Below are 26481 nucleotides of genomic sequence, written 5' to 3' on the forward strand. Positions count from 1 at the left end.
TGCCATGGAAGTGGACCTGTTTGGTCGAAAACCGTATTGGTGTTCACTCAGCAAGTGATGCTTATCAATAAAACTGTCTAATCTTGACACAAATAATTTTTCAAGGACTTTTGAAAATTGTGAGAGTAAAGAAATAGGCCTATAGTTGGTGAACTGATGCTTATCTCCACTTTTGAAGATGGGAATAACTTTTGCAGTTTTCATTTTTTTTGGGAAAACACCTTTTATAAAAGAAATATTACATATATAAGTGAAGGGAACAGCTATAAAATCAACAATTTCTTTGATCAGAGAAAAGTCCAAGTCACAGCAGTCTGTTGACTTCTTGTTTTTCTGAGAATTTACAATTTCTGTGATTTCACTTTCATGAACGGGGGAAATAAAAAAACGATTCTAAGTTGCTTTGAATGGTTTGTTCATTAAATTTGACACTGTTTTCAGGTTGTACAATTTCATTTGCTAAATTAGGTCCAACATTCACAAAGAAGGTGTTAAAAGCATCCGTTATTTCCTTAGGGTCATTTATAGTTTGATTATTTTCTATGAAATAGCTTGGATGTTCCTTATTTGTCATGTTTTTTTTAATGATACCATTTAAAACTTTCCACGTACCCTGGATGCTAATTTTATGTTGTTCTAATAGGTTACAGTAATATGTTCTTTTGCTGTGCTTTATTATCTGTGTTAACTTATTTTTGTACGTTTTATATTTGTGTTCAGTTTCTTTTGTTCTGTACTTTAAATATCTTCTGTAAAGATAATTTTTCTTTTTGCAGGACTTCAATAGTCCCTTTGTTATCCACGGTTTGTCCTTAACAGTGCTGTCCTTAATGTCATGCTTTTTAATTGGACAGTGCTTATCGTAGTTTTATGAAAATGTTGAGAAAGGTTTCATATGCCTCATATTCTAATAATAATTATTTCAAAGCAAGTTATCCATCAAATTGTGCAATGCAAAAGTAGCAATAGATTTCATGGTAAAATTGTGAAATTTAATGTGATTTTTACAGCATTTTTGTCTAAAAGAAAAACAGTACTTTTTTCACTGAAATAAACTGCGGTGCCATTTGGCATTTACAGTAATACACCGAAAAATCTAGTTGATTTGCAGTAAAAAACAAAACAAAAAAACGGCAGCTCATTTGCCAAAATTTTATTGTAAAATTGTAGTTTTATTTACAGTAAAAAAAATAATGTACATTTTACAGTAAAATTCTGGCAACTGAGCTGCTTTTTTTTTTTTTTTTTTTTTTACCATAAAAACAGCAGTACTGTTTTTCCATTTACAGTAATATACACTACATCTTGAGGTGAAATTATTGCAATTCACCATATTGTTTTTTACATTGTTTTTTTTTTGGTGGAAATTCTACTAAAAAAATTGTGTAATAATAGTATTCACGGTGAGAAGTGGCCCTCTGGGGCCAAACATAACTGCGACGTGGCCCCTCAGTGAAAACGACTTTGGAGACGGCGTGGCGCAGCTGGTAGAGAGGCCGTGCCAGCAACCTGAGGGTTCCTGGTTCGATCCCCGTCGTCTACCAACCACACCACGTCCGTTGTGTCCTTGAGCAAGACACTTCACCCTTTCTACTGATGGGTTGTGGTTAGGGCCTTGCATGGCAGCTCCCACCATCAGTGTGAATGCGGGTGAATGTGGAAATAGTGTCAAAGCGCTTAGATTACCTTGAAGGTAGAAAAGCGCTATACAAGTATAACCCATTTACCTCTGATCTAAATATTATGGCTGAGTCAATCAGTGGCCACTGAACAACACGCCCTGATTGGTTTAGTGTCCACTAGTGGCTAATACTACAGGGGTATTTATTTTTTAAGTTTATTCTGCCATTTTAATGCTTAGGACCAACATTTTTTTCCCCACTTTTTCATATATACCAGTATTGTCTGTATTTGTGCTGCTTTGTCACCACGCCGGACCCGGGTTAAGATATTGAGGGATTACCCGACTAAAACTGCCATCAAATGCCCCATTTTCAATCGGATTATGTAAGCGTTACAAATCTATGAAATGATCAAGTATGCACGCAAAGCTGTTTTTTTGCTGTATCTGGCCCCCTTTTTTTAATAGCATGGGGTTGTTGGGAGAATAAATGCCTTGCTCAATGGGAAAGGAATCATCCCGTTATATATTCCCCAGCTCAGGAAACATTTTAGTCAAACTGCTAGTCCCCATTTTGATCCGATTGTGTAAGAGCACAAATCGTCTAAGAAGAAAACATGTTACCAGTTTTGTGGCAGTCGTGTCAAGGATAAAAAGTTATTTCATTTATATCCCCAGAATGTTCAAGCAAAGACTTTGCTTTATGATTAATAATAATAGTTTATTTATGTACCAGCAAATGTGTTTGACATTTTCCCTGCTCTACGTCAGATAGTACAGTAGCAGACGACATCTGTATTTGGAGAACAATCTCAGGATTTAAAAGAACATACAGTATTTACAAAGTACTGTAAAGGTGAAACAGAAAAAAAAAAAAGGGGGCAATACAATTTGAGTAGGGAAACAGTCTGGATTAGAATATGCCTTTAGTGAGTTAAGTGTTACAGCAACAATTATATGAAGGAATACTTGAACAGAAACACAAAAACCCGGCACACGACTGAACCTGGAGAGCGGCGCTACAGTGAAGACAAACACAGAATAAATGAATGTCACTATTTCAAAATGGTAAAGTTAAAAATTCCTGTGATTGAAGACAAAAATAACTTCACTGTAAAGAAGAAGAACAAAACACTCCAGGTAGTCAAAAACAGATCAAAAGGTTTGACATGAGTGCCTGTAAAGTGCCATTACATAAAGAGTTCTTTGAGGATGCAAGAAGAGAACCGACATGTATATTTGAACATTGACGATGCAAAAAGTGTGGCCATGTATTCAAAAATATTCTTCCAGAGGAACTTAACTTGCAAGCAGTATATAACGCCCGTCTTTAAAGCACTGAGAACAAAAAGCAGACCAACCTTCAGCTATATGGCATCTTATCAAGTTGCATGGGAACCATGGAGTAATCTGGACTTTCTCTTGCATGTACGAGGTTACTTCTTGTGTTTAATCCTGATTGATGATGCGGACCTTCCTTACTTGTTCGTGTAAGCGTGTCAGTTTTACGCCCGCCTGTCGCATACGACTACACCGCATCGGACTCCTCAAAGACGGAGAGGAACAGCTGCAAACCTCAGGCCGGAGAGAACTAGTGAACAACCAGTCTTTGCGCTTGACCGTCGCTTCATGACAGTCCCTTGCTGCTGATCTCTGGCGCCCTCATGTGGAGCTAAACAGGGCGATCTGCTGCACCTTTCCCAGTTGTGACATCAGTCGCTTCATGCGGTGTTTGAGCTGAGGCAGACGGGCCAAGGGCTCAGGAGGCTCCAGTTCCCCGGTGTAGTCCAACCAGCTTTCCAGCACTGAGGAGAAGAAAAGTGTGCGATTAGTGTACAGTTTAGCAAATGATATAAATAGCTCCCTTAAAAGGTAATACCATATTTTTCGGATTATAAATAGCAGATTTTTTTTCATAGTTTGGCCGGGGGTGCGACTTATACTCTGGAGCGATTTATGTGTGAAATTATTAACACATTACCGTAAAATAGCAAATAATATTATTTATCTCATTCACGTAAGAGACTAGGCGTATATCAGCAATCGTCACACACACACGTCAACCAATAAAAATTTGGCGGGGGCGGGTCATGGCAGAAGTGCATTGTGGAAAAAAAAGATGCTACCTGCTACTACTTCCGTACCTATGAAAATTGATCATTTCAACATTGGCGGTAACTTATAAAAACTGAGAAGGGCTGAACAAAAATGGCACCGAAAAGGAAATCATATACTGCAGGTTACAAGCTATATAACGCACAATTACTCAGCCTGTTGTTCACTATTCTTTATTTCTTTTAAATTGCCTTTCAAATGTCTATTCTTGGTGTTGGATTTTATCAAATAAATTTCTCCAAAAAATGCGACATATGTATGTTTTTTTCCTTCTTTATTATGCATTTTCGGCCGGTGCGACTTATACTCCGGAGCGATTTGTAATCCGAAAAATACGGTACTTGGTATTGGATCGATACCAAGTAATGTGTTGTACTGCTGAAAACAAACAGAAGAATAATTGTTTATTATATTTAAACATAAGTGTACATGGAAACATGTTACGACAGAAAGTAACAATATATTAACAGTACATTAAAAAGGATATTAATAATAGTTTTGAGAAAATAATACAACCGAAAATGACGCAATATGTTAACAAAACAAAGCAAAGCTTACCGTCCAACTCGCGCTCGATGAAGTCCATCCTGTGTGAGACCTCGTCTTGAACTGCATCTATGTGATCCAGCAGGTTGATCTGCCACTGCTGCTGTGGTTTGCCGTTGTCTGCAGTTTCCTCAGGGTAACACCAAGCCTCCTTCTTTACTTCCACCTCAGACCAGGAGCCGCCTGCCAAAGCCTGGAGATGTTCGTGGTGAAAAACATTAATTGCAACATTTGTCATTGCACCTCAACCATGGAATAAATCAGAATTGGAAATAATGCAGACACCTAATTTGTATCCTTCCCTGTATCGAGACAATGCCAAGAGAGTGCGAAAAAGGTTAGTTTGAGGTGGTTAGGGGGTGGCAGGGGGTGTATATTGTAGCATCCCGGAAGAGTTAGTGCTGCAAGGGGTTCTGGGTATTTGTTCTGTTGTGTTACGGTGCGGATGTTCTCCCGAAAAGTGTTTGTCATTCTTGTTTGGTGTGTGTTCAGTGTGGCGCATATTTGTAACAGTGTTAAAGTTGTTTGTACGGTCACCCTCAGTGTGACCTGTATGGCTGTTGACCAAGTGTGCATGCATTCACTTGTGTGTGTGAAAAGCCGTAGATATTATGTGATTGAACCGGCACGCAAAGGCAGTGCCTTTAAGGTTTATTGGCGCTCTGTACTTCTCTCTACGTCCGTGTACCACTCCGTACAGCGGCGTTTTAAAAAGTCATAACTTTTACTTTTTGAAACCGATACCGATAATTTCCGATATTACATTTTAAAGCATTTATCGGCCGATTATATCAGCAGTCCGATATTATCGGACATCTCTATTTCGAATCCAAATTGAAAAAGAACCAACCTTGTTTTTCACGGTGATGGACTTGGGTTTGTCCGTGTCCAGCAGGCTGCCAAAACGCTGCTCTCGCTCCAGCAGCTCCTCAGTGCTTCTCAAACTGTCCTCCAGCTCGGAGCCCTGTCGGGTCTCCACCACCAGCCTCTGCTCCACCGCAGGGTAGTACGCCCGTGGTTTTTGGTAGCAGTGTTCGCTGGTGATGTACGAGTCCTGGAATGACGGGAATGGGGACGACGAGGACGACGAGGAAGACGAGGTGGCAGCGGCTGCAGCCCGGCTTAGTTTCTCCAGGGCGTTGGACATTAAAATCTCGCCCCGACTCATGTCCTCATCGGGAGTCACGGGAGAGGGCGCGGTGTTGCTGCCGCGACAAGAGTCAGAGCTAATCGGTGGCCTTGCATTACTCTTCCAAGGTTGGCACCACAGCTTCAGGTCAGGATGTGTGTTGTTCCTGAGGACAAGACAGGCATGAAGATGTTTTTCTGTATTTTAATGCAGTGTCCCTGGACTCACTGTAAAATGTTCATCTTCAGATGCAGTCCATTGAGGACTTCCACCACATGATGCACATCTCCAAGTAGTTGGTGTGTGGTGGTGATCTTTTTGGAGTTTTGGTGAGAGTAGTTTTCTTCCAAGAAGGACAAGCCGTACATATGACCATTGTTCAACCATTCACGGTCATACCAGTAGCGCAGACTCTGCCTCTGGCCTGCAAATAAATCAGAAAAGTGTACCGTAAAATCCGGACTATAAGCCGCTACCTTTTTTCTAGGCTTATAAAATGGTGCGGAAAATGTATAGATTTTTCTTTGCTAACAGCCAGCTATAAAGTAAATTAATAACAAGCAAACACACTGAATAGGGGTTATTGTTTTTCCTATGTCGCCATCTTATGGACAAATTTTCTCACTGCAGGTGCTGCAGTGGCCGCATTGTCCTTGTGTTAAGACTTTTTTTCAGTTGCCGTTCGGTCTTTTAGCCGTCCATAGTGCTTCTACACATATGGATTATTAATGTATCACTCCAAGCAACGTTTGTAAGTTTTACAGCATAAGTACAAACATTTTTACCTACTAAACCATCCCATGTGTGATGTCTGTCAGAGTGTTTTTATGTATATTTGTACAAGCTATGGTAATTAAATGAAGCTAGCGTCGTTAGCATTAGCTACTATGCTAACACGTTTACGAGTGTCTTTCTTAGTATTATTAACTTACAACGGCATTTTTCTTTTGTATTGTTTCAGTTTTCGTGAATTCACCAAAGCGTCACCGTAGTTATTGAGTCTGTTAAGCTGAGTGGAGAGCTAGCTTCCACTGCTATTGGGTCCATGGTAATTATTTCTGTTTTGTTTGATTAGCCATTTTACTGCTGTTACAGGAGCCGTTTGGAAAAAATTAGGTATTGTTGGAAGCAGATCAGAATCATATCCATATTTAAGTGTTACTTCTTTCTAAAAACTCCTATAGTCATATTTACATCAGTTAATGTCTCGTGTGGTACAAAGTGCTTGGATTCGAGTGTCCTTGGTTAGAGTCAGAGCGCTGTCTTTGTTGAGACTGCCATTACATTCCTAAGATAAGGAGCACAGCTAGACTGGGGAAACAGCAGGTGGGGGGGGGGACAGGAGAAGGAGGAAGTAGACAGGAGTTCCGGGGTTTTGGTAGACCGATCTGGACCGGGCTAGGGAACGCTTGGGTGCTGGGTTGGTCTCAGGTTTGTCCTCTAAGCTTTGAGAATAAACTACAAAATACCAACTATTGCCTGGAGATTGAATATAAACATCAGCGTATTGCCATAAAAAGAATCTGGGAGAGACTAGCAATTTGAATTCCCCATTGGAGGAATGCTGGTCAACGCAAATGTATGTAAATAAACATTTACAAAATATACAGTTCAGGCCAAAAATTTGGACACACCTCATTTCAATGCCTTTTCTTTATTTTCAAGACTATTTACATTGTAGATTTTCACTGAAGGCATCAAAACTATGACACCTGTTACGTGAAAACCATTTTAGGTGACTACCTCTCTCTACCGCAATCAGTGTGTGAATGTGTGTGTGTGTATGGGTGAATGTGGAAATAGTGTCAAAGCGCTTTGAGTTCCTTGAAGGTGGAAAAGCGCTATACAAGTACAACCCATTACCATTTACCATCTTGAAGATCATCGAGAGAATGCCAAGAGTGTGCAAAGCAGTAATCAGAGGTGGCTATTTTGAAGAAACAAGAATATAAAACATGTTTTCAGTTATTTCACCTTTTTTTGTTAAGTACATAACTCCACATGTGTTCATTCAGTTTAGATGCTACAGTGACAATCTACAATGTAAATAGTCATGAAAATAAAGAAAACGCATTGAATGAGAAGGTGTGTCCAAACTTTTGGCCTGTACTGTATATCTGCGGCTTACGGTCTGGTGCGGCTAATATATAAAAAATATCTATTTCTTCTAAAATTTGGTGGGTGCGGCTTAAATACGTGTGCGCTCTATCGCCTGGAAATTAAGGTAATTACGCATATTTGGCTGGATTTAATTGTCTATTTTTCATTTATAACATTTTTAAATGTAGTGTCTCAGCAAGTCAATTCATTTCCTCACCTGGAGGGTCTCTGCAAATGTAACACGCATATCTGTCTGGAACGTTGTCTTCCAGCAAGCCCATGCATGTGCCATGCTGCCAGCATAAACAATCTTCACACTGAGGATGAGAAATTCAGAAAACAGTTTAAAACTTGAAAAAAAAATCACTTAATTGTACAAATTTTAAATCGCACCTGGATCATGAAATCGTTCTCTTCTTCCACCTCACAGATGCATCGTACAATCTCTTGGTCGTTGCTCGCAGCACCAGAATCCAGGCTGAGGGGCGGGGTTGTCAAATCCACCCCGTAGTCCTCATCACTCCATCCACAGCTGTCAGTAGACCAGTCACTTAAACTGTCGTCATCTAGAGTGATAAGAACAAACCAGTAACAAAACAGTGGCAATGACAAAGCAGAAACCTGAAAGACTGTTCAAATAATATAATTTTAGGACTGTTTGAACTTTATATAATTCTAGAACGGTTTGAATGTAATGATATCATTCTGTTTGAACGGAATAAGTCTAACACAGTGAAACCTCAATTTACGAACCCCTCATTGCACAAACTTTTAGATTTATGAACCGCAGCCCTAATAAAATCATGCTTTGTGCACAAACCTTGTCTCCATGTAAGAACGTTTCATCCACTCATCGTGTCTCGCAGCGCCACTATTTTGTGCCTGCAACACAGCCATCGCCGTGCTTATTCAGTCAGACGAGCACAGTGCTGCTGTGAACTACGGTGCCACTTTGTGAGCCTTTTTACATGTTTTCTAGTTTTTCTAGCTCAAGAAAGAAACGGACAAACGATGTGTGGTTTAAAATAGGGATGTCCCGATCAGCATTTTTGGTCTCAATCCAATACAATTTTTTTGTCCTTGAATCCGATCCGATTCAAAGTCTCGATCCGATACTGCGATCCGGAATGTTAAGGCAGAATATCAAGGAAATTGACATAAATGCAAGTGGAATGTTGTCATTGTGAGGAGAAGGAACATTTGTTTGGGAAAATAATGTGTTCAGGACAGCTCATTTATCTCCGACACACTCAGCCGCCCCGTACTAAACTAAACAATGTGGAGACGGCCCCTTTGAAACAGCGACTAAAATACGGAGCTAAAGCTAACAAGAACAATCCAAACACCTACACCACATCTCATTTGCTTGTGTTGTAACTTGTGAACGACATTATCAATATAACATCAACGCACAAACAGAACAGCAGTCGCAACTTCAGAGGCCCTCTCTTTTTTACAGCCTCAAATTGTATCCTTACTCGTCGTCAAGCTCAGTCCCGTCCTTCACAATAATAGTGCAGTGCGCCAAATCCAGTCTAACTGCGCTAACAAAATAAAGGTTTCAAAAATGTAACTTACACAAGCATAATGTACTTAAAATACTTTTTGATACATTTACACAATTAGTATGCTCTGACTTAAAATACTGGTCAAAATTGTCCAAAGATGTATTGCACCATGAAATGTGAGGATTTTTGCATTTAATTAAACATTTTATGTGATGCAAAAAGCATGCACTCTGTGGTGGTAAAATTAGTGTAAAAGGTAAAAAACTGACTTAAAAACTAAACGTTATCAATTTTTATATTGCTGTTATTTAAATGTACTGTGATTTCTATTATTGTTTTTACTTCTTTGTTACCAATTCGTATCCGTTTTTTTAAACTACCGTATATTACCAAATAGTAGCCCGGGCGTTTATTTCACAAAAACGATTTTGGAGGCATGCGTTTAAAAGAAGCAGGCGGTTATTTGCACAAGGCTTTTATTTATTTTTGCACCAGCCTGCACCAGGCCATTATTTGGTTACAATGGTTACTGTCCAGTATTTTTTTTTTCGTACAAAAAACTTTAAATGTAAAAGCTATTGTAAACATACAAACAAAAAAACAAGAGATCAACATGAGGTAGGCTATCAAAAGACAAGAGATCAACAAGGCCTCAACATGGCAGTAGTGCAACAATTGTCCAATAGAATACCAATACTAAAAATAAATAAACTTTTTAAATAAAGCAGCCTACTATCGGGACGGTATAGCTCGGTTGGTAGAGCGGCCGTGCCAGCAACTTGAGGGTTGCAGGTTCGATCCCCGCTTCCGCCATCCTAGTCACTGCCGTTGTGTCCTTGGGCAAGACACTTTACCCACCTGCTCCCAGTGCCACCCACACTGGTTTAAATGTAACTTAGATATTGGGTTTCACAATGTAAAGCGCTTTGAGTCACTTGAGAAAAAGCGCTATATAAATGTAATTCACTTCACTTCACTACCGGGAAAAATAAAATTATGGTACCAAGTACTCAAGTATAAAACCCACCATCAAAACAGAACAATAATACTGTCACTTAAATAAAATAAAGGCTACAGTACTCCAAGTTTTAAATAAAGCAGCATACAGAAAAAATACAATTATGGTACCAAATACTCTATAAAACCATCAAAACAATAATACTGCAGCAAACGCAACCCCAGTAGCATTTTAATCTAAATTATGCGAATAACAGCCCATGGGCGGCTATTTGGACATAGGCGGTTAATTCACAAAATGGGGTCAGACTATTAGGACATGGGCGGTTATTTGCCCAAGGGCGTTTATTTGGTAATATACGGTATACTTAAAGTTTAGTCTTGGTGGCCCAATAAATACTCCCGTTTTCAAATTAATTAATAATTGTGTTATTAATCGTGATTACAATATCAATCAAAACTAGAGTTTAGGCAATTCAGGTAGGAACTGCGTGTGAATGCCCCAATCATTGCTGAACATGAACGACTGCAAAATTAATTTAACGAAAAAGTTTGAATGAACAGCAGGAATGGTTTAAATATTGAAGAGCTGGAGCTCAACTGAAATGCTAGTGGGATGTAGAATGAATGGTAGAAACGTACTATGAATATAGAAATGATAATCGTATGTCGTAATGTTTTGAATTAAACTACTTGACCCAAAGTTTTAAAATTGCCAAAACATTTGTTTTTTGGTCCCTTCCAGGATTCAAACACACATTACTTGGGTGAAAGGCACGGGTATTATGCTCTTCGCCAAACAGCCCTGCTGTCCAGGTATTGTTTCACTTTGGCTGTCAAAGGGAGCTATTCAGCCATTATAAATGACATCTAATTTCCCAGAATTATTTGTTGCAACAGTACTATGTTTTCAGCTAATGTTGGGGATAAAGCAACATTTTTTAACAATTAAATATTTTACCCACTTCTATGAATATTTACTTGCAAACAAGCTAACATTTAGTGGGAAAAATTGAAAGCATAACTTATAGTAGTAGGGGAATTATAGACATCCCTGGCTAAATGAAAACACTTTAAAAAGGTGCCATATGTAATAATTTAATCTCAAGTCATCATTAAATGGCCCTAATATAGGAAAAGGCATTAATAAATTATGTTTTTTTCGAATACCTTTATAACTGATAACAGTAGTAGGAAATGCTCATTTCAAAATTAGATTTACAGCCCCAAAAGAGGTTGCCAGTTACGCACTGCCATCTTTGTCTGGCTACTGCCACTGGTAAAGATACTAAACATGTCAGACCTTAGTAAATCTAAAAAGCTTTGTTACGGTTTTGAACTTTTTTTTTCTAATTTCAGACTAAATAAATGTTTTTCTATCACAACTAATAGATTTCCAATAGTGTTGATTCTGTTGAACATTTACTTGCATTCAATGTCATTTTCAGGGAGGAAAAACGGCATCCTTAAGTGAGAATGGTGGACCATTTTGAATGAAAATAAACAAATTATAACTGTAAAAAGGAATATTCCCGCTTTAATTGGCAGATAACTTTATTGGCCTGACTAAGAAACATTTTAATGGTGGAAAGGTTTAAATTGGTTGAAAGACATGGGAACCAGAAAATTAAAAAAGGGGGTAAATACTGGAAAATTATGAATTACAGTAAAACCGGTAATTTTTGGAAAGGTTTGTTGAAAGAGCAAACGCGTCCTGAATGCGCTGATCATTTTGACGTTTGAACGGAATTAATCCGATGAACGATGGAGTTACGGATGACCGAAGAACAAAGTGGGAGAGGTAGAATAAATGAACAATGGTGCCGAATAACATAAGTGCCTATTGGCATTCACACAATAATCGCGATTATTATTTTTGCCATAATTGTTCACCCCTAGGATTAGTGACAGTGCGTGTGCATGTTGTCAAAGGAAGACAGTTGAGCCAGTTATTAAAGAGAAAGTTAATCCATCACTCCTTACTAAAATATATAATTTTGTCGAGGCTGGAACCCATCATTCTTGTTTACATTGTTTGTTATGGAGAAGTTTGCTTCAATATACAAACCTTTCTTTTTATGAACCCTGTTTAACAACCACTCTGTTCCTAAATCAAGGTTCCACTGTAAACATTTGTGGGTTACAAGATAAAACAACAAGTTAGAGAACAATTTGGGGTTCAAACAAGAGAACACCTATTGAAACCAATGCCAACAACGGGTTGGTTGTGCGTGACAGAGAAAGCAGGTGTGCTGCAGCTCACAGACAAGAGTGGAAGTAGAAGAATGAAGGAGCCATGGACAGTCACATCACATGCACACAGGGTATACACACACACGCGCGTTCAGAGATACCCACCATCCACATTTATCTGCATTGAGTCGCTGTATCCAGGCCTGCTGCGGTAGGCCTCAGGCTTGTGATTGTGTGGGGGGGGATGTTTGAATGGCATTTTCAATTTGGGTGGAGGGCACAATACCGAGATGTCAATATTCTCCTCACTACCTGTGCAGTCTGTTCATACAGGGAAGGGGGGAAGCAGATGTGAAACAAGTTTGAAAATAGATTTCATTGGACGTATGCCTATTGGGGATGAGACAAGCATTATGGAACAATGGGATCAATTCAAAAACACTCAGGGACGCTGTCAACATTTGGACGTACTCTACCATTATTTCAGGCCATTAAATGTGATTAGGGATGCACTGATTATAGATTTTGACTGTATGTTTGTAATAATCGGTTTCACAATTATGCATTGATTAATTTCACAGCAAAAAAATACGTAAAATCAAAGACATTCCTATGAGATTGTGATGTTATTTATTACTGTCGGAAATTACAGTAGTCAAATATTAACATAACGGTACAAAATAATATATATAAACAAAGAGTATTAAAAATTAATAATTTTTTGTATTACTGTAAGACTAAGATTAACTATATTGATCCGCCAGGGGAGAATAATAAAATATAATTATGCCTAATTATTCATTTTTAATACTCTCTTTTAAAAGTTCCTTTACACTTGCTATATTAACTTACAATGCCTATAGTTTATTCAACACCGATAGGAAAAAGCAATCTTTAAAGTACCAGTAGTGCAAAAACTATTTTGACTTTATATGCTTCATTGTGTTTCATTGTATCTATTAAACCATATCCAATTGTATTTACAATCTGCAAAGTACGTGAAAATACCGTCTAAACATCACAAAATGCCACAAATTCAGTAATTTCGAGCTACACAATTAATCGAAGTTTATTCGTGATTACGATTTTGGCCGCTACAATTAAATGAGAGTCTGTGATATTCAAATTTAAAAATCAGGCTCCGCTGCATATCACTGACCAAAAGTCAGTGGACTCATGTGAGAGCCAATAAGAGTGAGTGAGAGGGTGACTGACAGTTATCAGCTGGTCGCCTGTAGCTACCGAAACATTTTTGGAAAAATAAATGCATTATTACATTGGTGCCCTTCTCTCCCGTAGAGTGACCCATATTTTATTGCCGGAAAACACGCCCGCACGCCTCACCGTTCTCTAGGCATCCTCCCGCAAGCCCTAAAATGCCACAATAAGTTGCACGGAAAAGCTGCGCTGGTGTGCACATTTAAACTAATTATTGAGTTGCGGCGGCAGGTTAAGCATTAGAAACACTTTCCTTCTTTCCTCAACCACCAACGTTTGCCCGTGACGTGAAGCTAATAATCCAAACAGTTATGGTTGCTCACAGAGCGGTCCCCGCCCGTCAACGGCTTACAGCCCAGACCGACGTACAGACTACTGGAACATCAACCATGGACCAAGGGACCGACCCATATCCATCCATCTCTCAAACACACGCATAAATAACAGATGTAATACCATTTTATTTAGCAAAGACACAAACTGTAGAAAATGGTTGGATTAATGGATGTCCTATATACACTGAGCAGTACAGTGTGTTCCTTATATCTGTCTGTTGTGCATAATCTTATTTTTTCACTTACCGGTATTTGCACTTTATGATCACACTCTGCAATGGCATATTTATTTTTAGTTAGCCCTTTGTAAATGTTTATTATATTTCATTTTTAAATGAACGCCCAGTTAACATGTATTTGTGTTTAAAATAGAAAGGGCAATAAAATTAGGTTTACATAACATTGTAAATAATCATAACAATCGTGATTTCAATATTGATCAAATACCAGGGCGTCTAGCAAGGGGCGTTTTGTACTCCCTCGTCAAAGTTATTCTAGATTATAAATCCTGCCTCTCATCTGGATATTAGGAGGATTTAGCCATGTAACTAGAAGTTGTTCATCTGTGACATTCAATGTATACCTGGAGATGGAGACTAACACACACAACCGAAGAAGGTGTCTGCAGGAATCATTTTCATGATTCATTCTTCATATAAACGGGAATATATGGACATCCTATCAGTCGTCATCACAGTGAGAGCAGTACAGTAAGCTATATTTATCATGTTTGTAGTTTGTATTTTTTGTTTGGCACTTAGCAACACTGCTACATGATGCTTGGTGTTTCACTAAAGCTAGATCTGTTTAGCAGAGCTTGTTAAACTTGTAGCTCATCCACCTTATATTCAGGATAAAAAATATAAGGGTCTGAATCATATTTTCTCTCCAAAGTAATCGTTTTTGGCTCCCACAAAGTCTGCATGATTTACCGCAAGTCTTGAACTATAGAACGTAGTTCAATGGTTTTTAACCTACTCAGTGGCCTAGTGGTTAGAGTGTCCGCCCTGAGATCGGTAGGTTGTGAGTTCATACCCCCCGGCCGAGTCATACCAAAGACTATAAAAATGGGACCCATTACCTCCCTGCTTGACACTCAGCATCAAGGGTTGGAATTGGGGGTTAAATCACCAAAAATGATTCTCGGGCGCGGCCACCGCTGCTGCTCACTGCTACCCTCACCTCCCAGGGGGTGATCAAGGGTGATGGGTCAAATGCAGAAAATAATTTCGCCACACCTCGTGTGTGTGTGACAATCATTGATTGGTACTTTAACTTTAATCTGAGCTTTTGAGTGACAAATGGGTTATTACGGTAATCTAAGTCACAGCAGCTCAGGCGAGGCACCAGCAATATGTGCGGGGTTTGTTTATAGCGCGGCCAGCCTGAAATGCGGGTGTCAGGGACAGACGCGGAAGCCGTTTTTTTTTACAACAAAGTTCTGAAAAAAGTGATACCAGAATGTAGGTGTTTTTACCCTTTGCTTTTATATTACATCTGCAATTACTTCCTGGTCATTTTTTACGTACCCGAACTGTTGCCACACTGCCGACTACAGCATTTTTTTGGGGTGAGAACAGTTAGCAGCTTTGTCCTGCCGCCATTTAAAGCTACGAGAGCACGTCTCTCGAATGGAGCGTGCAAATTTGTTTTCATCCCGTGCAGGTTGTGCCGAAAATGACGTACCGGCATAATGTCCGTTTAAGGCGAATGAGGAGGACTGTAACACATGGTGTAATGTCGCCTTTGCACTTAAATAACTGTGACGTTTTGAATCACGGCTAATAGTAAAACCGGTTAATCATTGGGTCCCTGAATGTCACATGGCTCATCTGTGGAAGGGAGCCGACACGTACACATACGTACATGCATAACTGAGAGCGATAAGTGTTTGAATGTGTTCAGGTTAGTCATTATTAATTCCACAGTACAATCTGCCTTTCGTGCTGTTGCAATGTAATTAAATCAGGCTTAAGAGATGTGAGAGCACATTATTGGATTGGCTGAATGGGGTGATGGATCCAGTAACAGATGTAACACTTCTCCCACACACAGAGGTTCAGCCACCACAGCAAGCAGGACAAAATGGGGGACTCCCATACTGTTCAGCTAAGCCACTTTCACAATGTAACAGTGAGTGGACATGCAGAGCAGCAGATGTATGCAATGGCATGATGCACAAAAGCCCTGCTTACCAGACTGGAGCTTTTTCTTTTTCTTCCTCTTCTTTAGCTTAATGCGAAGGAAGTCCTTCTGTTTGGGTTTTTCTTTTGGCCTGTCTTTCATTAGACCTAGAAAAGTTGCAAGAAATGTGTGCAACTTAACACTGCTATTATCCGCAAGTGTGGTCATTTTGCACAGGGGAAATATTACTGACCAAAGTCAAAGCTGCACTTGTCTGCCACTTTATCCTGTAGGCATCCATTTCTGTTCAGCTGGTTCTCCTTGCTTTTCTCCCTGAGTAGCGCCCTCTGCTGGTGGCCATGCGTGTTGATCGCAGAGGGAGCAGATGTGCGTCTGCCTGCAGGTTTCACTTCACCTCGAGTAGCTGCAGCAGCTACAACAGTGTCTGGGGGGGGGGGGGGGGGGGGGGGGGGGGGGGTGCGCATTGGGCAAATATGAGATGGTTTGAACCCGCAATAATGTGTTACTCAATGTTGATTTGTCGAAGCCACAAGAATCATGAGACTGTGCACTACTAATTAACCATCAATAATGCTGATTCCTGTTTTTAGATGAAAACAACCGGTTTAGAACCAGTTGAAACGGCTTGATTAGCATTTAGTGTGAGCCTCGTGAGCACGCTCATGCTGACTTTCTCCATTTATCCAATGAGGAACTACTCACGCATAGAAGCCGAAATGGTTCTCCTTCTCTTTGGGCCGTCCAGGCTGGAGCCCGTGGCCTGTTTTTCTGATGCTCTGGTCTGGATGCTCCTGGTGGGGCTGCACTCGGACTCCAGAGGTTGCTCCTCGCCATGGTAATATTTCATATGGTAATGCAACAGCTTAGCCTTACGGAATGACTTTGTGCAGCCGGGGGAGCTACACTTAAATGGGTTGTGGTCAAGGTTGATGGAGAGTACGGGAGGAGGTTGGTTTTTGATGACGCGGTACACTGCAAAGTGCAATGGGACAAATCAGGTATGATTCAGAGACGTCTATTAAAATGCAAAGTATCTTTTATAACAGAAGCACACATTTCAGGATGCACTTACGTGGTTCTCTGCTGAATCGATTTGGATTGTGGAAACCCTGCTTCCTCACCGCTGTCAAAGACAAGAGTGACAAAGACATTCATCATCTTTCATCAGTCCCAACATTAGTATTAGGGATGTTCCGATCAGGAATTTTTGCCACCGATTACAATCATCCATGAGAGAGACCGGCCCATTATTCTATTTATTTATGGTGAGTGCTATTGAAAGTTCAACAATATCAGCAAAATATTTAAACTAGTTCCTTATTCTCTTTTATTAAATAGAATTATTTTAGCTAAACAGTCGATAATACACAATAATTAAACAAAATCAAAAACCACTATCTATTACTAATTTATATAATTTTTATCTTCAAAGACCTTATGTGTCCAGGGAATTATTCTCAGAATTTGTACATTAACAAAACATTAACATAGACGGAAAATTATGTTAAGAAAATCTAATCATTCTAGTATTGATTGGTTTCGACAACACCTTAATCCATCTATCCGCCTTACTCTGACTGTGACAATGCTGACACACCAACAGTTGTTATATTATCCTTATTAATCTACTTGTTGATGTCTGATTACTTTCTGCTGCAACGTGATTCTGTCTACACTTCTTACACTTTACTAAGCACTTATTTATTATGTTGGTTTTAGCATGCCTGCTTCTGCTTGCTCTCGGTGTGTAACATGTTAAGTCTCGTCCTAATAATTGATAATGATACTTAAGATACTCAGAAATGCAGTTTCTTTGCCGTAATGGAGGTGATTTGTATTAACTTAGGGTAGCGGCTGCACACTGAGTATGGAGAAACATAATTAGCTGCTACTTTGTCAGCCGGGGGACTAAGAATAAATATTATAATAGGGAATTGACGTTTGTGATTGACTTTGAAAGGCAGTAACTGGCAATTGTGAATGCGTAGTTTTTCAAGAAAATCGGCTGATACTGATTGGTGGCTGATCAATCGGCACATCCCTAATTAATACCCACTAAAAAATATGAATTAGTATTTACCTCTGCATTTTAGGAAAAAAAAAGAATTTCTTGTTCACTGTATAAAGACTTACGTTTCACAGGCGGCGGGGCAGGTGGCGGCACGTCTTCTGCAGGCTGTGAGGTCTCTGATTGGATGTTTGGTTTCTGCTCCACATCTCCATTGGATTGTGTGGGTGTCTGCTCTACTGGATTGGGCACTTCTGTGCATGGCTTGACTGAGTCAGAGTATTGCTGTGTTGCGCTTGCTTCAATTTCAATATCCTCTTTTATCACTTCTCCGTTTACATGAAATTTGTCATCATTTTGTTTATGAGAGTCATTTGCTCCATTTGTAAGTCGGCTGGTCGCTTCTGCATCACCGCAGGGCTTCTTCTGGTCCGCTTGCACAATTTTTTCCTCCGCCTGTTTAAGAGCGGGCTCCATTTTACCGTTTGCTCGCTTGTTTTTTCTGTTCGCCATTCTGGCTTCGTGCTCCTCGTCTTCACTGTTACTTTCATCCTCCTGGTCAGAGGTGCTGCGCCTCGCCCGCTTGGTCCTGGGATCGCCGTTAACTTGAGGCCTCCTGCGGTTTGCCACTCTCCTAACCATATTTCTTTCCAAACTCCGAGGTTTCCCTGCAGCTCTCTGTTTTTGGGCAAACAAGGACACTGGGTAAAAAATGGAGTACTGTAGCAAGAGATTTGGAATATTTGTCATAAGTACCTCTTTAATAAAAGGTTTCACGTGTATTTCCTTTACTGTCTGAATGACCCCATCAAAGAACTTCACAGTGTACGATGCTGTGGAAGACAAAAGTACAATAAAAACAACAAGGCTTTGTTTTACGGCAGCTTCTAATCTTAAATGGAAAAAGCTAAAAAAATAAACGTGCACAATATTGTAATTTGATTCTGTAAAATATGCAGTAATCCATCGCTTAACACTGTTAATTAGTTCTGGACAAGACTGCGAAAAACACATTTCCGCATAGTAGTACCGTATTTTTCGGACTATAAGTCGCAGTTTTTTTCATAGTTTGGCCGGGGGTGCGACATATACTCAGGACCAACTTATGTGTGAAATTATTAACACATTACTGTAAAATATCAAATATTATTATTTAGCTCATTCACGTAAGAGACTAGACGTATAAGATTTCATGGGATTTAGCAAAAAGGAGTGACAGATTGTTTGGTAAACGTATAGCATGTTCTATATGTTATAGTTATTTAAATGACTTTTACCATAATATGTTACGTTAACATACCAGGCACGTTCTCAGTTGGTTATTTATGCGTCATATAACGTACACTTATTCAGCCTGTTGTTCACTATTCTTTTTTTTTTTTTTTAAATTGCCTTTCAAATGTCTATTCTTTGTGTTGGGTTTTATCAAATAAATTTCCCCCAAATATGTGACTTATACTCCAGTGCGACTTATATATGTTTTTTCCTTCTTTATTATGCATTTTCGGCCGGTGCGACTTATACTCCGGAGCGACCTATACTCCGAAAAATACGGTAATCATTAATTGGGACTCAAATAAAGAATAGAAAGGAACATATTTTGAATTCACCCACCATCTTTGTTGACTGAGATGACTTTAGCAGGATAGAAACGGCAGTCAGACCAGCTTGCTAGAACCTTATCATTCACTTGAAAACCCTGGAAAGATAAACAAACATTTCAGTCCCAGTTTGCACAGCATTGTTTACTGGTTAATGCACTGACACAAAGGTTATGGGATGGGCTTTAGTGTCAACAAACTTGAGGGCCAAGTCATAAAAAAATGTGCAACGCACCAGACACAGAACATTTCACAACCCTTCCCAGTACAGGATAAGAAAGAAAAAAATAGAACGAAGCAAAGCCACGAGCCTTCCTGACTTACAGGCACAGGAGCGTCGTCTTGCAGGCCTTGACGCCTCAACTGGACCCTCTCCACGGGTCTCAAGTAAGGACTTGTCCAGTCAAACCACTCGTCGTAGCGGTGGCTCCAGTGACGGTAATGAACTAGCACTTTTTCATCGTCGTAATCAATCTTTTCAATGGTGCCAGCATACCTAAGGGGCAAAAGACAGAACATTTTAGCCCTTTGCATCCCAATAACCATAACATAAGGATGGCGATATTCCAGAAAACACTATATAACCTGATCTAATGGGGTTGCATAACTGGAGGTTATATCACTAACATCCTCCTGCAGAATTCAGTATGTTTAACATACTGGGACTGCGTGGCGCAGTTGGAAGAGTGGCCGTGCCAGCAACCTGAGGGTTCCTGGTTCAATCCCCACCGTCTGCCAACCTAGTCACGTCCGTTGTGTCCTTGAGCAAGACACTTCACCCTTGCTCCTGATGGGTCGTGGTTAGCGCCTTGCATGGCAGCCCCCGCCATCAGTGTGTGTGTGAATGGGTGAATGTGGAAATAGTGTCAAAGCGCTTTGAGTACCTTGAAGGTAGAAAAGCGCTTTACAAGTATAACCCATTTACCATTGTTTCACCAATGATAGAAAGAAAAAAAACAATGACAAGACAGATTAAGTATAAATCAATTAGGGGTCGAACGATTATCTGCGCAGATATTTGGTATTTTGACGTGTATATCGGCATTTTTTCTTTTTTTAATCGGTATCAGCTTTTTAAAAAAAACTGTTTTATATTGACAATGAATAATAATATTTACCTTTTTTAACACCATTAAAATCATTCTTCAAACAAGTGTCTGCCTTTTTTCAATCCGACGAGCCCATTTAACTGGTTAATTTGGCTAAAATGCAGCCGCGCCTCTCTGTCTCTAGCATTGTCCCGCCCACGGCGCCATCTGTTTGGTAACGTAGACCATGCACCGATAAGAAGCAGAGCCAATCAGAAGCCAAGGTCTTTTGCAAGGTCCTGAAACAAATCAAATCAAATCAACTTTATTTATGAAGCACATTTAAAATTTACCACAGGGAAGTGGAGAGAAACTCCGGGGGGGTGCACGGATGTGTACACACATTTGCGTTTGACCTTTCAACCAAACTGATACTGTTACGTGGAAAGGCTGCACGATTAATCGACATCGAATCACATCAAGGTTATAATTAGTGCGATTAAGTAACCGCAAGAGGCTGAGATTTTTTTTCAATTTGTGACAAGAGTTGTTTGTCTATAAGAATTGTTGAGCCTCGTCTTTCTTCCTCACTTCAAACAGGGAGAAAGACGTCTCACTCTGTGCATCGCTCTCAGCTCCTGAGCGTGTTTATTTAACAGTAGAATTAACTGAAGGCAGTGAGCTCTCTTTTCAGTCATTCACAATCTTTGTGGAGGTGGGCAGAGAGCAACTCAGCGAGACCAGAGACAGGAAGGAAGCACAGACAGAGAGAGAGCCTTGCGACTCACCGGTAAGAAGTTCAGGAAAGTAACACAAATTAGGAGGAAAAAATATGATTACAAAGCCAAATGTCCCACTGTGGTAATATTTCAGCTTCAAATCTGATGCAATAAGAGACAATCAACATTGACAAATGAGTGAAAATGTTGCGATCACGTGATGGCAACAAACAATAAGAAAAGGTCAGACCTAATTTTTCCAACTGGGAGAAAAAAATGCACTTTAACATGTTCAATATTCATTTAAATACATTTTTTACTGACAGAAATGAGAATCCCATTACTTTTTTAAATGTATTTATTTAAGATAACAAAATGATTTACCTTCCAACTCAAGTCCAATGGTAAACAATTCTACAGTAATGAGAAATAAAAATGTTTATCCTTTTAAATGGCTACTTGCATTATTATTATTATATATTATTAGAGATGTCCGATAATGGCTTTTTTGCCGATATCCGATATTCTGATATTGTCCAACTCTTAATTACTGATTCCGATATCAACCGATACCGATATATACAGTCGTGGAATTAACACATTATTATGCCTAATTTTGTTGTGATGCCCCGCTGGATGCATTAAACAATGTAACAAGGTTTTTCAAAATAAATAAACTCAAGTTATGGAAAAAAATGCCAACATGGCACTGCCATATTTATTATTGAAGTCACAAAGTGACTCAAAACAGCAGCTTGGAATTTGGGACATGCTCTCCCTGAGAGAGCATGAGGAGGTATGAGGTGGGCGGGGGTGGGGGGAGCGGGTTATATTGTAGCGTCCCGGAAGAGTTAGTGCTGCAAGGGGTTCTGGGTATTTGTTCTGTTGTGTTTATGTTGTGTTACGGTGCGGATGTTCTCCCGAATTGTGTTTGTCATTCATGTTTGGTGTGGGTTCACAGTGTGGCGCACATTTGTAACAGTGTTAAAGTTGTTTATAAGGCCACCCTCAGTGTGACCTGTATGGCTCTTGACCAAGTATGCATTGCATTCACTTATGTGTGTGAAAAGCCGTAGATATTATGTGATTGGACCGGCACGCCAAGACAGTGCCTTTAAGGTTTATTGGCGCTCTGTACTTCTTCCTACGTCCGTGTACCACTCCGTACAGCGGCGTTTTAAAAAGTCATAAATTTTACTTTTTGAAACCAATAACGATAATTTCCGATATTACATTTTAAAGCATTTATCGGCCGATAAAATCGGCAGTCCGATATTATCGGACATCTCTAGTTAGTACCATTTTTGCTTACAACGTTTTTCTAGGTAATTATTGAACGCTAAAAGTACAATGCTACTGTGTCAAGTGGAGTCACATACTCAAAAGATAGTGAAGTAAAGGAGCAACTAGGATGTATTTGAGTACCATTACCAACTACTAGCCTTACATGCGTAATACATTTACAGGTCATTGTGAATTATTCTGATTAAACACTTTAAACAAAAAAAAATTTGCCCTTGTTTCTAGGTCATTGTCATGCCAACGTGCCCTTGGTAACAAGCACGCCAGCAGCAGCAGCAGCAGCAGGTGTTTTCTACTGCTTGACTGACTGTCCAGTGTGCATGTGAAGAGCGGCTTGACAATTAAGAATCTTTGAAGGTAAAGAGGAAATATTTAAATTGTAAAAAACTGAGGGCATACACTCACTAGTCAATTGCACCTTGCGTGGATTAGGTGGTTTTAATTAACCCTTTTTAAAAAGGCAATTTTTGTTGGTGACTACAGTTAGGTGAGGGATCAGACAAAGAGTTGTGCAATATACACAACATAAATGATACAATTTAGCCAAAGATGGAGCTTTTAATACTGTCCTCATATTGTGTTAAAGCATGTTAATGGCACATTCTAGCTGCGTCCGGACAATTTGACAGCAAAAGAAGGCCTCCTCAACACAATGTAGAATCTTCACTAACATCCCACCACAGTGTGGCTTCTAAATCGTTAATTTTTGCTCCTTTAGCAGCAAATGTACTATGTTTTTCACAAGTATGATTATCACTGAAGGACAAGAGGACAAGAAAAGCTCAACTTGCTGCACTACACAACACAGGAGGATACAGAAAATGCATAGCTAACCGGTAAGCTGGCGATCTTGAATATAAACAAAGCTGAGAGGATCGATTCAAACAGTAACAGTAACGATACCAAGTAGGGCTGGACAATGAATCACATTTTGATTTCGATTATGGTTTCTCCCGATCATGAAAATATAATAATCGGGGGAAAAAAACGTTTATTAGGCCGTGCAACGTGCATGCAAATTCCAGAGCTTGTTAGCTTGCGGTGAAACGGATGAGTCACAAATACTGTAAGTGGAAAAAGAACATGTCTATTAGAAGATTGGAATCTTATCATGGCTGTTGCTGTACTTTTTATTTGACACAGCGCTAGTATGCCTAATCAATTATTACTAAACTCAACAAAAAAGTAAGGGCATATGATTTACACGTTTACGTAACAGCGGACAGAGTCACCTAATTGGCCAATGAAAGGGAATATGCTGTTAAAAGAAGAATATCAGGGATATTGACATAAATGTCAGTGAAAAGTTGTCCTTGAGAGGAAAATCATATTTGTTTGGCAAAATAATGTACCCGGTACAGCTCATTTACCCCCAAAACACTAAACCGCCCAGTCTTGAACTAAACGATGTCGAGACGACCACTTGAAACACCGACTAAGCTAGGAAGCTAAAGCTAGCAAGAACAATCCATACACCCACAACACATCTCACCTGCTTGTGTTGTTGTGAACGACGGCTTGGATGTAACATCACATACAAACAGGACAGCAGTCGCAATTTGAGAAGCGCGCAGCCTTTTTTTTTTTTTTACAGCCTCAAGTCGCTTCTTTACTTGTCAAGCTGAGAACAGCAGCACACTTCTCTCCTTCACAATAATAGCGTTGTGCACCACAACTGGTCTGACTACGCTAACAAAATAAAGGTTTCAAAAAAGTACTTTACACAAGGATATTGTACGTTTTGATACATTTACAGAATTGTTATGCTTTGACTGAGTACTAGTCAGAATTGTCCAAAGATGTATTGTACCAATAATTATGAGGATTTTTGCATTTATTTTACAAAAAATGTATAACATTTTGACACAAAAAACAATGCTGATAAAATAGGTGTAAAAGGTAAACAAAAGAATAAAAAAAGGAAAAACAGCATTTTATAATTTTTTTATATTGCTTTTTCAAGTTATTGTTACTCCTGTTATTACTTTACTTGTTGTGATTTATTCGTTGCTAATTTATATCCGGTTTTTAAAATGATATTTATTTTTGAGTTTTGGTGGTATAATAAACACTTGTTTTCAAATAAATGAATAATTGTGTTATTAATCATAAATGGTAAATGGGTTGTACTTGTGTAGCACTTTTCTACCGTCAAGGTACTCAAAAGGCTTTGACACACATGACCCATCAGGAGCAAGGGTGAAGTGTCTTGCTCAAGGACGTGACTAGGATGGCAGAAGCCCGGAGATCGAACCAGGAACCCTCAGGTTGCTGGCAAGGACGCTCAAGCAACCGAGTCACGCCTTGATTACAATATCAATCAAAAATAACTGGTTTAAATGTAACTTAGACATCGGGTTTCACTATGTAAAGCACTTTGAGTCACTACAGAAAAGTGCTATATAAATATAATTTACTTCACTTGTTTTTGCAGTTTTATGTATATCCATCCATTTCTACCGCTTGTCCCTTTATAAAATATAAAAATTGCAAATCGAATTGCAATCTTAAGAGAGAAAAATCGCAGTAAGTTTTTTCAAAAAATTTCACAGCCCTAGTAGCTATCAGCCATTTTTGTATTGATGACACCACAGACATTAGCAGACAGACTTAACGTTTAACGTCCTTATCAATAAAAGTGCTAAACTTCAATACAGTCTGCCGTTCTTATATCTAATGGTTTCATTTTCCTAGTATTGATAAAATCCATCGACTCTCGGACTGTAACGGTATTGTAGATACCGTGGTGTAGCGGTTTCAAAGTCGTCACAATAATGCCATGACGTGTGATGGTATCAAACAAAAACTTGTTGGTTAGTTTCTTCTGGCGCTATAGCGTTGGCTGGGTCTGAAAATAAACTACACCTCCCAAAATCTTCTGCGCAGTGCGGGAACGGCAAGGTGGAGACGTGGAACGCCGTAAGCAGGAAGTGAAGTGTTCGTAGTAGATGAAAGAAATTACTTTTTGGACATTTCCTGATAATTTCATCAAAATCAGTCCTTAACTGTTCGAGTTATGTTGCTCACGAACACACAAACAAACCCTGGCGAAAAAATAACCTCTTTTTGACATAGGTAAGAAAGTCTGTGTTCTGAAAAGCAAAGCACGCCACTTTCATCAACATTATTGTTTTACACTTGATGTATGCATCGTCACTTTCAAGACATCAAATGAAAGTTCCATCCATCCATCCATCTTCTTCCGCTTATCCGAGGTCGGGTCGCGGGGACAGCAGCCTAAGCAGGGAAGCCCAGACTTTCCTCTCCCCAGCCACTTCGTCCAGCTCTTCCCGGGGGATCCCGAGGTGTTCCCAGGCCAGTCGGGAGACATATTCTTCCCAACGTGTTCCTGGGTCTTCCCCGTGGCCTCCTACCGGTCGGACGTGCCCTAAACACCTCCCGAGGGAGGCGTTCGGGTGGCATCCTGACCAGATGCCCGAATCACCTCACCTGGCTCCTCTCGATGTGGAGGAGCAGCGGCTTTACTTTGAGCTCCCCCCGGATGGCAGAGCTTCTCACCCTATCACTAAGGGAGAGTCCCACCACCCGGCGGAGGAAACTCATTTCGACCGCTTGTACCTGTGATCTTGTACTTTCGGTCATAACCCAAAGCTCATGACCATAGGTGAGGATGGGAGCGTAGGTCGACCGGTAAATTGAGAGCTTTGCTATTCCAGCTCAGCTCCTTCTTCACCACAACGGATCGATACAGCGTCCGCATTACTGAAGACGCCGCACCGATCCGCCTGTCGATCTCACGATCCACTCTTCCCTCACTCGTGAACAAGACTCCGAGGTACTTGAACTCCTGCACTTGGGGCAGGGTCTCCTCCCTACCCGGAGATGGCACTCCACCGTTTTCCAGGCGAGAACCATGGACTCGGACTTCGAGGTGCTGATTCTCATCCCAGTCGCTTCACACTTGGCTGTGAACCGATCCAGCAAGAGCTGAAGAT

General features: G+C 39.9%; 1 protein-coding gene across 2 annotated transcripts in view; it reads right to left on the bottom strand.

Annotated features, from left to right (window-relative positions):
* Positions 1–2314: 2314 nt before the first annotated feature.
* Positions 2315–26481, bottom strand: part of phf20a (PHD finger protein 20, a) — a 30188-nt gene continuing 6021 nt past the window's right edge. The window contains exons 3-17 of one of the 2 annotated variants that reach the window (XM_062046542.1): positions 19801–19972; positions 19490–19574; positions 18632–18708; positions 18001–18553; positions 16940–16990; positions 16570–16839; positions 16100–16291; positions 15918–16013; positions 12335–12490; positions 7905–8077; positions 7729–7828; positions 5640–5835; positions 5133–5577; positions 4295–4475; positions 2315–3426 (exon numbers count right to left, since the gene is read on the bottom strand). In XM_062046542.1, the coding sequence (XP_061902526.1) occupies positions 3284–3426; positions 4295–4475; positions 5133–5577; positions 5640–5835; positions 7729–7828; positions 7905–8077; positions 12335–12490; positions 15918–16013; positions 16100–16291; positions 16570–16839; positions 16940–16990; positions 18001–18553; positions 18632–18708; positions 19490–19574; positions 19801–19972 (2890 nt within the window). In that variant the 3' untranslated portion in view covers positions 2315–3283. The remainder of the gene's footprint in view (positions 3427–4294; positions 4476–5132; positions 5578–5639; positions 5836–7728; positions 7829–7904; positions 8078–12334; positions 12491–15917; positions 16014–16099; positions 16292–16569; positions 16840–16939; positions 16991–18000; positions 18554–18631; positions 18709–19489; positions 19575–19800; positions 19973–26481) is intronic. The other variant, XM_062046550.1, reaches the window with a different exon arrangement.

Source organism: Entelurus aequoreus, linkage group LG01, assembly GCF_033978785.1.
Source record: "Entelurus aequoreus isolate RoL-2023_Sb linkage group LG01, RoL_Eaeq_v1.1, whole genome shotgun sequence".
Taxonomy (NCBI): Eukaryota; Metazoa; Chordata; class Actinopteri; order Syngnathiformes; family Syngnathidae; genus Entelurus; species Entelurus aequoreus.